Below are 15,550 nucleotides of genomic sequence, written 5' to 3'. Positions count from 1 at the left end.
CATTTGTATATCTTTAATACTTTCTTGTTCTGTTATGAATAATTCACTACAACATCCTTCATGCAGTCACATTTTCAAATTCCATTCACAAAGAAAATAAAGCCCAAACTGTACTATGTATAACATTAAGTTGGCTATCTATTACTGAACTAATTTTTATTATTCAACTTTTAAATAAGAGGTTGGAAATTAGCTTTAAAACCTTACTTTTGGAAGGTGTTTATTTTGTAAAAGTTCAAACTTGTGGTGTTTCAGACAAAGACTTTCTAACAATTGGACATGAACACAACATGAAACACAAAACACGGTTTGCCATGTAAGCCAAACAACTGTTCAGTTGAATTAAAAAAAAGAGCAAATTGAATCTGCATCTAATTGATAATACAATCTCTGTAATGAAGTGTTATAATAGCTATGTTTTGCTCTTGTTATATAATCTCAACCAGCCATAACATCAATGCAGTTCGATCATTGTGCCAGCAGAGGGCAGTCCTGAGCTGTGCGTATGAGAGGAAAAATCTCTAAAGCTGCAGTGATGAGCTCTTACTTTCTCACTTCGTCTGATCTTTTTCTTCTCTCTTAAATCCAGTCAAAGTCATATCCCTTGTTTGTGCAATAAACTAAATCAATCGTAACACACCTGTTCTAGCCTGCACTGCTTTGATAGACCAGATATTCCAGTTTATGAGACGACTCTGCTGTTCCAAAGCTGTAGGTTTTTTTCGTCATGTTAAGTGCTGAGGCTCCAGCCTCTTGCTACATTATTAATGAATCTTTTTCTGGCATCATCTCCCCTGTCTAAGGGACGGGCATAAATCTGGTAGTTTTCATGAAGCCTCCACCAATGCTGAGCAAATATACATGCAGCGTTTAGTGTAGCAGATTTATATTTACTGCTTCTTTCTTTTCTTGGAGTGGATCATCTCTGCCAAGGGGCAAATCCACACCATGAAACAATACAAGAAAATAAAAAAGATGGCTAAGGACATTCATGCGTTTGTTCAAGGAATAGATCATTTCAGTGTGACCTAAAATCATACTAAAGGAACGTTACTGCAAATACCTATAAAATTAAACAAGTTTACTTTTTTTTCTACATTATGTGCATCTGTTTTTTTTTCTGTTAAGTAAAATATTGCATAATTTAAGAAAATAGTGCACAAGGGGAAACAAAACCTTCCTAAGAGATATTTGGGATGTACTTTTGGAGTGTCTTGGTTGCCACCTTATTTCTCAACTCATTGCTACATTAATGTCAGAGAATGTCAGAGACATAACATGGAAATATATATTTTTTCAAGTGCTGGAAAGACACACACAGAGACCATGTTTTGTTAAAGGAGTTGTATAGTTTTCTTAACTGGCTCCTCCTTACTACTAGAAGGCAGTTACTTCCCACCTCCATTGTGAAAAGGTATACTTCCTTTCTTTACATCCAGTCAGTGTCACATACAAACCAACACATGTTATGAGGCTTGTCATACAATGCTGGTTACCCGGGATATCAGTATGTTCTTGGTGAAAATGTTAGGTGTCATCATACGGTATTTGCTGGGTGTGAAGTCCTCTCTGAGACGGCTATAGTCGCTCCAACGCTGACCCTATTCCATCAATCTCACATAAAAACGCTTGCAGCATTTAAATATTTCAAAGAGCTCCTTGGCTAACTCCACAGCAGCTCTAAGCCTCCCTCTCTCTCCGTCTCTTGCTCTTGTGTGTGTGCGCACAAGTGTGGGTGTGTGTGTTAGAGTGCGGGAATTTAACTCTGACAAAGCCTGTTTGAAAATAAATTGTCTGCTGCCTTACCACTAATAAAAAAAGGAACTGGAGATCAGAATGTTACACTCCAAAATGCATAAAATAAACCAGTTTCTGATTCAATAATCACACATTTCCCATAATTATCTCTCACTTACAGCTTGTCATGTTTTAAAAAACTCTGATTAAAATAAACATGCTAGGTATGGCAGTATAGATTTATAAATGAGGAGAACAGAGGGAGGGAAGTCATGAATATATCATCATGCAGTGATTCTGTGAAGCTGTGTGGTGTGTCACTGTGTGCTTGAAATATTCTGTGTATTCTTGACATACTCAATAAAGTCTTACACAGGACTATGTGCAAAAGATACATGGCGGACACATGTTGATACAGGCTCTGTGCTGTTTTTCAATTTTAACATTTGTGTATGCCATTGCCTCTTGAAGTTTTGAAGGCTTTAATGATTGTGGACAGAAGATGAGAAAAGCATGCTCTCAGGCTGAATAAAGGTGAGATGAAAAAGTCAGGCAGCTCCCTCTGGAGTATGACTGTAATTAATAATGAATATTTATGGTAGGGTCAAAGAAAGTTCATATGATTCATCTCTTTTTAGATGATTCTTGTTGGATTTCTAGTGTAGCGTATCTCAATAAGAAGTCAAATCAGTGTCCCCAGGTTGAAGTGATTCAACAGGGAATTTATACCGTGGCCTTATTTTATACCTCATTACATTTGATGGTTATGTTCATATTTGTGAATATACTTTACATAATGAACTTAGTTGAAGGTGTTATATGAAGATCAAATATCACATCACCTTTTAATCAAGGGATGTTTATTCATAAATATCAGTTACATTCAACACCACTTATGATCCTTAAGTTTATTATTTTCGTCATTGAATGCATGTTACTAACTGTTAACCTTACAATAGTGTTTGTGCTCCCTCATCTCGGTTGTTGTGGATCATTGCCGACTACAATCTGCCCAACTTCAACTGCTATTACATACTTGCTATTACATACTTCAACTGGTATTATCATCAGTACAACTTATTATCCTTTTCATAGTTGTTAATGCTAAAATTTGTCATTTTTGTTCTAATTCTTCTACTCTTAGTTTGTGTATTTTTTGTTCACTTTTGTGTTGTGTGTAAGGCTTTCTGTAGGTCTCAATCTCGCTCTTTCTGCATCGCCATCTTTCCCACTTTTTTGGCCCATCAAGCCCCGGCAGACAGATGTTCCCCATGAGTCTTGTTCTGCCCAAGGTTTTTCCCAGTTAAAGAAAGTTTATTTTCTTCCAATATTGCCAAATGCTTGCTCATGGTGGACTAATGTTCAGTCCCTGTATCTAACAACTCAAAGCATAAGTATGACCTGCTCTATTTAAAATGTCATTAAATGTCCTCGTAGTGATTTCTATTAAAAATAGTTGGTTCGTTACACATTGATTGTTTCAGTGGCTGTTTCAAAGGTTTTGATAATACAGTATCACAAATCTTCATCAGCAGAAGTCCTGTGTTTGTTTGACCTAACCATCTGTGCATACCAACCATGTACTCATACAGACTTTCGTGCTTTTATTAAGTCACCTGACATCATCCAATGCCTTGCCCCTTTAACAATAAAAAAAAAGCCACTGGGTGTCGCCCCCTTAAAGTGAATACTAATTCATCTTATCATCAATCAATCAATCAATCTTTATTTGTATAGCGCCAATTCATAACAAATCGTATCTCAAGACACTTTACAAAGGACTAGGTAAAATACATTATTCTGTGTTACACAATGTTAGAAAGGAGCAAGGAAAAGACCTTACTCTTTGGTATATTATCTACAAAGACCCACCATTAATGAGCACTAAGCAACATTTAGCAAAGTTACAGTGGCAGGAAAAAACTTCCTCTTAGAGACAGAAACCTCGAGCAGAACCAGACTTGGGCTTGGAAAGTTATGCAGAAAGAAGCAGAAGGATATAGACAAACAGATCAACAATAACCACAACAATGAATAACATAGATTTATAGCTTATAGCTTATAGTAATATTTGTAAAAGTATGTGTAGTATTAGCAGTAAAAGCCGAGTATGATAATCGACTGATCAGTCTAATTTTAACATGAGCAACTGTAAAGATGATGAAACATGGAGTACTCATTGTGTTAATTATAGAAGTTGAAGTTGAGCAGCTCTAAGATTCAATTTAATATTCATATCAATGATAATAACTGTAAGGTTGATATTAATAGTTGTAGCAGTAGGAGTCAGGAGGGGGGGTCCATAGCAGCAGGTCGTAAGCAGGAAGATCTACCTTTCATGCAATCAAAGCCAAATCTGCTTCCTATGAAATAATGGCTCTACTACTTTGTAACTTTGCCATCCATGTCAAATTTGAACTGGCTAAAACCGTCTTAATTGTCTTATAAGCATCAGAATCTGCAGGTCTTTATACTCTGTGGAGCACTTTAGTGTCTTTTGGCTAATTGTTTTGACTCTCCAGCCGCCAATGACGGTTTGGTTTTCATCACCCTATCTACATCGCTTTAAGTAATTCTAAAAATATTGTAGCACTACAAGAAAATGGACAATGTTAGCAACTAGTTGGCAACTAGATGGTAACTGATTATATATTTTGTTCAGGATTTGGTGGAAACCAAAATAGAAAAGTAGAGTTGATATCTGTGTATGTAGTAAAGACAAACATGCCTTCATGATCATGCTGCTACATATACGCTTCCAGTGTATATATGCAGCTTTTCGCTTTTTTAAATTAAGAACTGGTAATATGCAATTGTTATTTTATTTTTTATATTATTGAACCTTTATGTAACCAGGTTGGTCCCATGCATATTAAGAACCTATTTTTCCAGGGAGACCTGACCAAGACAGTCTGCAGCAAAAACATAAAGTTACAGACAGAGAAACAAAGAGAGAAGACCGTCTAGAGCAGGCCGACCCGGTTATGCCAGCACAAGAGAGACTTGTTGAATGACTCTGTTAAGAATATACAGCAGTTTTTTTTTAAAGTAATCCACCGAAATTCAAACTCTTACGTATTTTTCAGAAAGTCTACCAAGATTTTTTTTGTCGAATCTGAGATGTGTGCTTAAAAAAAAACCTAAAAATCTATTTTGATTTCATGGGAACTTGAAGGGTCAGGCTTCAGGCTAAAAACATCAGACTCAAAGTTATATTAAGCCGCTGTTCTGGAGCTTTCCACCTTAGCACCTAACATCTTCATGGGGAGGTTGAGTTTCTTCAGTTGACAGTTAAATGTTTTCTTTCACATCACATTACATAACAGCTAGTTAGAAGAACATGAGTCAGACAGTGGCAATTTACCTCAAGATAAAGGCATATTAAAAACAAACAAACAAAACAGAAGAGTTGCTTTTGCATGACAATTTTTTGTATACATTGGTCTTTCTGCTGTACTTCTATGGAGAACATCAACATTTAATGTGTACACACTCCAGCTGAAGGGCAGAGAACATTAGTCAATTATTAATGTTTAAAAGGTTCGGAGAGCTAAGTTCCTAGTGTGAGACCGAAGCAGTGTGCAGTTGCAGAACACCGAGGGGTGTTACTTTATACCAGACCCCTCACTTTTTAGGAAACCTGCACATACACAAACTGAGACTAAATCCACAGAAACAAGGGATCCACTGGAGCAAAGCTTGAGATGAGTAGTCCTTGAAAGCATTGTCGACAACTAGGAATTTGCTGGTCAGACATGTACAGAACATCTGGAGTAGCAGCTACTCAGTCCAGCTGTCAGATTGAATTTAGTCTCAGGGGTGAAGCAGGCAGGCATGCTCATCCTCTGTGCATGCTGAGCACACAGTATAAAGGCTGTCATGGGAGCGGTACTGTAAGGACTGTGATGGTGGGGGGAAGTGAACACAGTGCAGGGGCCGAGGAGTGATTTATCTGAAAGGATGAGAGGAAAAATAAACAAATCTTAACCTTTGAGGTTTAAATTTACTGAAAAGAACTACTCTCACTGTGATCTGATAAAATGTATTATTAGCAGACTTCATAAGAATGTAGGATTGATTGATAGATTGATTATTTGATATTAAGGGATTGGCTTAAAAATAATTCCCAGGAACCACTCACTTCCGGGTCCTATGTGCCTCTGGGCTACATTTAAACATTTGACAGGTTATATTAACATTGAACAGTGCTTCACATGTGTGTGTGTGTGTGTGTGTGTGTGTGTGTGTGTGTGTATGTGTGTGTGTGTGTGTGTGTGTGTGTGTGTGTGTGTGTGTGTGTGTGTGTGTGTGTGTGTGTGTGTGTGTGTGTATACTTGAGCAACCCAATAGAAACCAGTATAATGATAATTTTTCTGTAATGAACTTCATGGCTGAGAAAATGAGAAATGAAGACACACCTGCAGGCAACCTATCAATCATCTGAATACTGTGTTGATAAAGGCAGTGGTGTGAGGTTTTATATGTCCTTTGAAATGATACCATATCCTAAATAGGACCAATAGAATAACAAAACTAGCAACCAATATTTCAATAAGGGGAGACTAGAAAATTAATTAAATGTTTATTTATTATTATATTTATTTTACATACAAGTGATTATTATACAAAATGATTATCAGAGAGTCTTTGACACTTGAACTCTCCAGGGAGATAGGGTGATGAAAGGATGTCTGTACTGAGCGGAAGCTAAATCTGTCCCCTAACGCTGGTGGTGGAGTTGTTGGCCGATGATGTCATCTGAGGCAGACGGAATAAAGAAGCTGATTAAAAAACAAAGACTGGGGTTAACCTGAAGATGGATGATGATGTCATCCAAGGCTGATAGGATAGATTTGGCGATGATCGGGAGTTGGAGGATCGCATGTAACGATGGCATGAGTTAACTGGAGAAAGAGAAATCTATATCTAAAAGACAGCAGCAATATGATAGGCTAACGATGAGGGAGTGGAGCATTGCTATTGGATAGATTTGACCAGGTGATGCATACAGGTGATGTGTACAGCTGATGACTACATGAAAATGAATGAGCAGTATAGGCTTTGCAACTTAGTATGAGAATGGAGAATAAAGCCAGAATGCAGACTATAGTCTTCCTGTCTGAACTTTTGCGTGAGCTACATGTTAGTGTTCATGTTAACACACTCATTGACAAACTAATCTCACCTTTTTTATTGCAGGCAGACCTGTTAGTTTCGCAACTTTCGTCGACTCTCCAATAAAGGGAAAAATGATTAAAAGATATGACAAGAGCAAACTTCTGCCCTTACAAATGATTTAAATCAGGAGAGACTTAATTAAGAGTGAACAATTATTTATTTAACAATTTTGGAAATAAATGTGCAAAGTCTTTAGGGATTAGATTCCATCATGCTAACTTCATGTACTCTGAGAGGTAATGAGGCTGTTGTGGCAGAGTCGAGTTGGTTTCGACTTAAAGTATAAACACCACAAATCAGCTGATCACCAGAGCAGGGAGAAGGTGGAAGTGGTAGAGAGGGAGTGGCTAATTTTAATGAGGAAATTGAATAAATGTGTGAGAGAATACAACCAGTCTTCATGCTTGAATTTACGCTTAGCTCCATGTTTATTTCTTCCCTTTTATTGAATGTTTTTACCTTTTGAAATGTTACATTCATTAGGTTTGGGTATATTGATTTTTGGAAACAGCTCCCGACTCAAATGCACTCTATGCAACTTGTGACCAAGACAGGCCAGAAGCCAAAACTTTGAGTATCACCACTTAAGTAAATAGAATTGGATGCTTCTGTGCAGATAAATCTATTAAGGAAAAGATCCAGATAGTGTTATCACACTATAAAAAATTATCATCAGCAGGGGGAGTTATAAGATGAAGGCATGTTTTTAAAGTGTATACTATAATGAGCATTGTCTTTTCAAGGAGCTGGGGGCTGAAGAGAGATTTTGTGAAACATACCTTTTGCCAAAATGAAATAATGATAATAATAATAAACACAATTGATATATGTTTGATAATAATGTCATTTGTGCCTTAATCTGATCTGTAAGAGGCTGCATTAGTGTCTCTCTACTTAGCTCCATTAGTTTGCAGGTCAACATGGCCTCCAGTTATATGGGCCAGAGAGTTAGTGTGACCTTGAGTCACTGCTTTCCATGCATCATATTTTTTTACAGACAAAAAAACCAATACTTGCTTGAAGAATTATGTAAATCTATATTGTATTTGCATTTAAACCATTTTTTCTCTGTAATGCTGATTCTATCATCTTGTTCTGGCAAGTCAGTCAACAGTGATGTCAACAAATAAAAGCAATTAAATCAGGATTAAGTGTTCTTAAAGAACATGAAAAGGCCCATTTTAACCCCCCCCTTTTTTTTTTCTTTTTTTTTTACGTTTTTCAAGATAGTATTATCTAATGAAATTATAGTGAAAATATGGCCAATGCTGTGCTCTTTTTAACTCGAGGGATCTTAGAGAATATACAACCCCAGGGTATAATAATGTCAGTATGTTTCAATATAACATGCAACGATTTCACCAAGTTACAGATGTTGCCTTAAAATGGATGTGACAGACGTTATTCAGCAGAGAAATTAAGCTGAGCATCAATCTATCTGTGTTTAGTAGAGGAATGTGACTGCAACATAATGCTTTTCTTTGACAAGGGACACCAGCCCTGCTGCAACAATCAATTCCTCCACCAAAGCCCACAGACAGAGTGCGAGCAGTGTTTATGGTCACCCCACCCTCCCACAACACAAGGCTAAGGAGTCATCCTGAACATTTGACACTGTGCAGCTCGTGCACAAACCAATTTTTTTTTAAAAAGAATAATGCTCCCCATTTCAGTGACAATATCAGAGAAGTCCTGTGGCAGCCATCTTAGGTGTACCACTGCAGAACGTTACGATGGGATAAAGGACGCGTGCAGGCGCGTCATTCATCCACTCTCTGGTCTAAATCTGTGTTCAGGACCACGGCCAGCTCCTCGCGCCTGCATGCGTCCGCCTGGCTTCCTGGCAGGCAGGGAGAGGCCATCGCCCGCTTTCTCCGATTAAAAAAAGCGACTCTCCATCCCCTCATCTGTACAATATACTCCCGTGCCCCTCCCCTCTGCTGCCTTCTCACCTCCCCCTCTCACATCCGCAGCAGTGACTGGCCAATAAAGCGGAGAAAATACGTAAGCATCGACGAAGGCTCGGCGCAGGCGGAGAAAGCTCAGTGTGAAGCAGACCGAGCCTCTTCCAGCTCCACTCGCACTGCTGACATACCTCAGCGAGTACTACAACCAGGGCCTTGATCCCTGTATTCTAAATGAAATTTTCGCACGGATAAGAAGGTGGCACTTCTATAACTTTGGGGATATTTTTAAAAAAAAAACCTTCCTTAGAAGGTTAGGGTATCTGTAGGGACGCATCCTCTCTAGAACAAGATGTTAGATCCGTCGTCCAGCGAGGAGGAATCTGATGGGATAGTAGAGGAGGAGACCAAAGAGGCGATGGCACCTCAGGCCGGATCCCGCATCTCTCCCAGCAGGACTAGCGAGAGCTCGGGTGGTCTCGCCCCCAGCAGCAGCCGCAGCAGCGCCCGTCCAACCAGCCCGAGCCCGTCCGCAGCCAGCGAGGAGAAGGAGGACCTGGATAAACTGCAGAGGGATGAGGATGAGCGCAAGAAGAAGCTGCAGTTGTATGTTTTTGTCATGCGATGCGTCGCTTACCCATTCAATGCAAAACAGCCCACAGATATGGCACGGCGACAGCAGAAGGTAAGGTCCCCTCGGTGAAAAGACATCGTTAATAACCACAAGGTGACGAAACGCCTCCTTTCATATCGCAGATGTTGTCATTGATGACCTACATAAGGCAGAGCACTGAGGGGGGTTTTGGCCACAGGGCCCACCCGATAGCGCGCGGATGCTGCACAGTCCCGTAGAAGAAATACACGTTTTCATTTTTTGACGCAAAATGTTGAAATCCTAAGAGCATGACAAGAGCACAGAAAAGCGCTTCAAAGCTCCGATTAGTGAAAGAAAGTGCATATAGGTAGGTGCTGCAGAGCTGCATACTGAGTGCAGTCCATGTTCTTCCACACACACTCGCTCACAAGTCAGATAAATCCTGGCAAGTCCATTAATTGAAAGGGCGTTCAGGGGATGGTATGTGGCGAGTTGAAACGGGACGGCATCATTCTCTTCTAGGCTTATACCCGAGAACAGACCTGTTTTTCAGTAGATACGAGGCACTATTTCCTGTCCTTTTAGCGTATACTCATTCCAAACCATTTGCGCCATCACTTATCCCGTCAATTTGGCCTCCCAAGGTGACTTTTAGGCTCAGACCTCCTGAGGAAGGTTGCTTAATAGTCTTTCTCCTGCTCTGCAGATGAGCTGGGCTCCTCTCGACGGGTTACAGTTAATTAATTGCGTTCAAATTTCCTACATCCTCACATTCATTCTTTTATACTATTTGGTACAGGAGGTCCATGTTGTGTTGTTTACGCAGGTTAGTAAAGGGGACCAGGCCCATGTCCTGTTTTCACATTGCTACTATGATGCTCCATTCATAGAGAAGCCAGTTTTGGGTCATGATGTCCTATACTGTCCATGTCCCTGAGCCCAGGCCCTACTGTACCAGAGGAAGGGGGAATTGAACAGCCCCATTGTATTGTCCTTGATTTGTGCACTTGTGTATAACACCAGCAAAAGACCATCTACTTTTTATACACTAATGGTGTGATGAAAAAATATAAAATGTATAAATTAAGGTAAAATAAGACATCATACTTGCAAGTGATGAACCCTTGTGCAGGGCTTTCTTTGTACTGTCAAACATTGATTATCACATGGCTCATTGAGGCTATAGTAGTAGTTTATTGTAGCTCCTCACAAGGCAGAAGTTGCATTCAGTGTGGTGCGTGTACCTGCCAAAGATTCATCTACAGCTGATCACTTGTCTGTCTTGTAAGGAAACACTGTAGACAATAATGTGGAATTTGCTCTTGTTAGTGTTGCTTTTTGTGTAACCTGAAGACAATCAGTCTTCCTCTGGACACGCTTAAAGCCATATGGTCTGAATTTTCTGCTGACTCATGCACAAGTGCATGTGGGAAGCTTAAACCACACTGTTTCCATCTATTTGTTTGTTTGGAGTCCCATTTAGCGTAGGTTACAGATAGTCTAATGTATGCTTAGTGATGCACTTTTATATCTAGTGGCTTATGCAGCCACACAAGTCTCCACTGTGGGTGAGTTATAATCAGAATAAACAAGCCAATGCTTCCTGGTAGACCACTGTATTGGTCTGCTTACAGTCCGTTTTGAGACGTAGTTGTGTCCAATTATGAATCCTTTAGTGAAATCAATGGCTTCTGAAGGTTATAAAACATGTAAAAAATGAATTGACACAAATATAGTGTTTTTAAAGCACACTTCATGTTAGATACTCTTAAAAACATAAGACGATAGATGAATCACAAAAACATTTAACAACGCAGCTCGCTTAAAGTTTCTTTTTACTTTCTGCATTTTTGTACATTTTCAGTGTCATTGCATTTTACAGAAGTCACACTTTCACTGTCTTGTCACCTATATGGTTATCGAGAAAATGTGTTGTTTAAAAATAGACTACGCTTTACAACACTGGTCCAATATTCTCTCTGAAGCTCCCTTGAATTTGTCCTTACCACACCTACACAAACAATAAGTCCTTGCTGTGTTCACCACACAATCTAATATGGAACCTATCAAAATGTGTGTCTATTATAGATTAGTCACAACAATGTGATGAAGCCATTTCTGTAAAGAAAAGACTTAAAGGCCTCAGCTAAACATGTGGAGTAGCTCCATGATAATCCACTATTAGAAGCTCTGGCACACAAACAGCAGTGATGGGCTATCACAGAGAAACAGGCCGGGTTGCAGAGTCTGCAACATGTGAGCTTCTCTGCTGCTGCTACTTCAAATGTGCTGCTGTAACCTTGTGAGAGGGTAACACAATAGGGAAGAAACAGACCATTGCTGCTCTTTGAAGTAGCGAGGGGAAATGTTTTCTGTCAGAAAGATGTATGCATGTTTAACTGGTGCCTTGTATCTTTGCAAAGCAGGGCTAATTGTCACGGGACTCTGACACTATTACACTCTCACACTAATGCACCCCCCCCCCCCTCCCAACCTGCTGGTTGTAAATTATTGAGGTTATTGATACCTAGAGATTATATTGCTGTTATATGTGGAATAATGGCATCATTGGGGATTGCTCTGCAGGGCAAAATCTTTGTTTATTTAATGACAATAAGCGACCTTAACAGTGCGTACAAAGGAGTTATACATAAAGGACCTTTCAGCAGGAGAAGGCACGAAGGCAATGAACTTAAATAATAAAATAGCAGTTTTGTTGTGAGAGTCATTGGCCCTGAATTACAGGGTTTTCAAAGTGAACATTTTTACATCTTTCTATTAATGGCCATTTTGGTCTTTTGGATGTTCTCAATAAGGATTTGATGGATTACTGTTAAATTTTGTACAAACATCAATGCTCCCAAAGGATGGCCAAATAGATTTTGGTCATTCTCTGACTTCATCTTTAAGCTAACAGCAGTTGAAAGTATTAGTGGATGGATAAGCTAAAAATTGTCCAGATCATTAATACTAATAACATTTGTGTCCTTTGGTTTTCCTCAATAACAATAATATTTTTAGTTTTTGTGCATCAATAAGGATTTAAAAATATTGCAGTTCCCATCAGCCTCTCCTGTAGTTTTGTTTGGGGCCAATTAGCAAATATATTACCACACTAACACACTATGCTAACAGGGCTTAGGGTGATACAATTAAGCACACTTCACATCAACATGTTTATTATGTTATACATGTTCATTGTAATTGTGAGCATGTTAGCTACCGCTACTGCAGCAGAATGACCAGCTTTAAAAGAACTGATCATACATATAGGCAGTCAAACACAATCTCATATTAGTAATCAATCAAAGAATGACATGTGGTTATCAAAAAAAGAAGTGTTTTTATAGATTACAATGAAAGTGTTTTTGAGAATTGAATAATCTCCTGGGTTTAGTATTTTTCAATTACTGTAGAACGTGTGATGCCCCAAAGATGTTTTGACCCAATCAACCCATCTGCTAGCAGGCTAACTTAATAGAGTGCCTTTTGGCTACGCATGTTAATACTTTACAGTATGCCGTTGATACTCGGAGGGAGCGGAGCTGAGAAATGTGCAGCACGCTCTGTGATATGAATGTGAAGTAGGCTAAAATGCAAATCAGGGATACTTGGATGAAGTTGGAAACTCCTGTGTTTTTTTTGATGCTTAAACCTTCCTGAGGATTGTGGGTGTCACATTGTGAACTGCATTTACATGGATTGGGTTTTCCCACGTATTCTTACAACTGAAACCATGATCATTTCATTGTAATAAAAGAAAAGAAGGGTTGTACTTAATGACCCCTTTAGCAACAGTTAATGCATATTTCAAAAGAACAACCGTAATATTAGGATATAAAAAATGACAGTGATTAAGGTGATTAGCTCATGGATGAATGAAATATAACACAAGGATGAAAACTAGAAGAAGAAGAAGAAGCTGCTGATTAAGAAAGGAAGATGAAACTGGCAACATTGTTAGAAGCTTGAATGAAATTAGAAACATTTATAAGAATTTATTCCAACTGGTGCATGCGCAGCCAGGATTTTTTATGAATCCTATCATAATATTGATTTGACTTTATTCACATGTAGGTACACAGATAACTTGAGGTGAAGCTGCCTCAGCTCATTATGTTCATTACAAACGTAGAGGTGGAAGAGTGCAAGTATGCCACTGAAATCATTTGCATTATTATGTAAGAGTTTTAAATGGTGTTCAGCCAGGAAAAAGGCATCTTTAGAAAATAAAAGAAGCCTCACAGCCAGTGTCAAGTCAAGCTTTGAGTTAACAATAACTCATGTCATTCATCATTTGAAGGCTTCTGCTAAAGAATGTCGGTCCCTTCCATTAAGTAGCAGACATTGAAGCATGTTATAGAACCCGATTTATAAGAGAATTAAGGTTTTGCACCAATAGTATGGATATGAAAGTGGATTCCAAAGGGGTGACAGCTGAAAAGCAGCAGGAGAACCCCCCCACCCCCACCCCAACCCCACCTCACCTACAATGTCAGCAGCGTGTAACAAATCACAGCTACACAAGTTCAAAATCTCCCCAGTCTGCTTATAACCAGGAGGGAAGGCTGAGATCTTCTCCCTTAAAATACTAACACTTTCTCTATTTTCTTCCCCAAAGGTTTGACTTCTTTGAAAGCAGAAATCTCAGTCAGGATCAAAATAGCTCATATTTGCCTTGTACATTTTAAATAATACACTTTAGTGACCTGAGTCCACAGGGCAATTAAGCACTGCAGAAATAGTTCAAAATTGCATTTTGAATGCGTCAAGGTGGCATCATGTGAGGGATTTTCTCAGCAGATGTGTCTGGCTTGAAAGCAGCATCTAACATTTTGATGTTTCTCTCATTCGTCTGCTGTCTCTCAGAACACAGCATGTACTCATTAATTATAGTACAACCTATATGTGCCTAGAGCCTATATAATCCTGTCCTTGGGTAGACAAATGTTAGCCATGTACTAGTACAACCTTAATCCTTGTGGAAAGACACAGAAAAGCCCTTGCCTTTGGTCAGCCGCAGTGGTCTGACTTAAAGCTGAATCATCTTTATACTTTTTTTTAGGGATTGAGAAAGGTTAATGTGAAGGGTGCCTGTCCATCTGTTTTTCATTGGTACAAAGATATAATCTATTGCTCCAGGATACTGCACAAGACATACTTATTAGAAAGAGTGGAAAGTAACAGCATTTTTTAAATGTATATAAGACATATACAGCACTGTTTTTTTTATTTTTTATAAAATATGATGATCATGTTTTTTTTTAATTCTTGCGATAAAGTTTCTTAAAATTACAGGATTCAAAGACATAGTTATGAGGAATGAAAGTTATAATCACGCTGAAAGAAAACATATTCAAATTTCTTTGATGAACCAGAAGTGCGTCAGTACTTCATCACATCTTTTTTCCAAATGAAGGCAGGCAGCTGTTAGTGGTGTTTTTGGATAGAGAGAAAAAATATTTTTGTGCAAATGTACGCTGCAATATTGAGGCATAGCTTCACAAGAGAAAACAACCGACGCTTAACTGGAATAAGACAGAGGAGAGAACACAGAGGCAGATTAGCAGTGGTGATTTTCCATATTAAAGAAAGAAGATGGAGGTAAGAGCTTCAGCAGGCTTATTACTGCTGTCCTCTGTTGACCTTTCTCTGATTACTCGCACTCAGGAATTGAAAAAACACAAACAGCAGACACAAGCCTTTAGGTTAGGTAGATACTCGCACTTTCATCCATCATGGGTGTCACATATCAACACGTTCACACTTCAGACTTGAGAAATATGACAGCTTGGTCTGTGGCCCTACAGCTTCAAAATATGTTGATAAAGGTGCCTCTCCTTCATCAGTTGAGTCTGTGCAGGGCTCTACAGTCAAGCTAGCATTACAAACTATGAAATGTCTGCTCAGAGCTTCACAATAAAGCAGTCAAGTTAATTATTAGTAAATAAACAACATCAGGTCTGTTTTCAAAATAATGCTTTTTTAATGCATTTTTCTTACCATCTGAAGGTCTACTGTACTCTTTTTGGCTATAATATTTCAACAAAAACTCTCCTGCTGCAACAGCAAGGGTCCCCATAATCTAAACCGAGTCAAAGATTGAATCCACATATTATGTAATTTAACACGTTAC

General features: G+C 38.8%; 1 protein-coding gene across 9 annotated transcripts in view; it reads left to right on the top strand.

The window, feature by feature from the left end:
- The first annotated feature begins 8,821 nt into the window (after nucleotides 1-8,821).
- cadpsb (Ca2+-dependent activator protein for secretion b) overlaps nucleotides 8,822-15,550 on the top strand; it is a 64,359-nt gene continuing 57,630 nt past the window's right edge. The window contains exon 1 of one of the 9 annotated variants that reach the window (XM_065954788.1): nucleotides 8,822-9,504. In XM_065954788.1, the coding sequence (XP_065810860.1) occupies nucleotides 9,172-9,504 (333 nt within the window). In that variant the 5' untranslated portion in view covers nucleotides 8,822-9,171. The remainder of the gene's footprint in view (nucleotides 9,505-15,550) is intronic. The other 8 variants (XM_065954787.1, XM_065954789.1, XM_065954781.1 and 5 more) reach the window with 8 other exon arrangements.

Source organism: Labrus bergylta, chromosome 5, assembly GCF_963930695.1.
Source record: "Labrus bergylta chromosome 5, fLabBer1.1, whole genome shotgun sequence".
NCBI classification, from domain to species: Eukaryota; Metazoa; Chordata; class Actinopteri; order Labriformes; family Labridae; genus Labrus; species Labrus bergylta.
The sequence above is the reverse complement of the archived record's forward strand: the minus strand, read 5'-3'. Positions and strand labels throughout refer to the sequence as shown.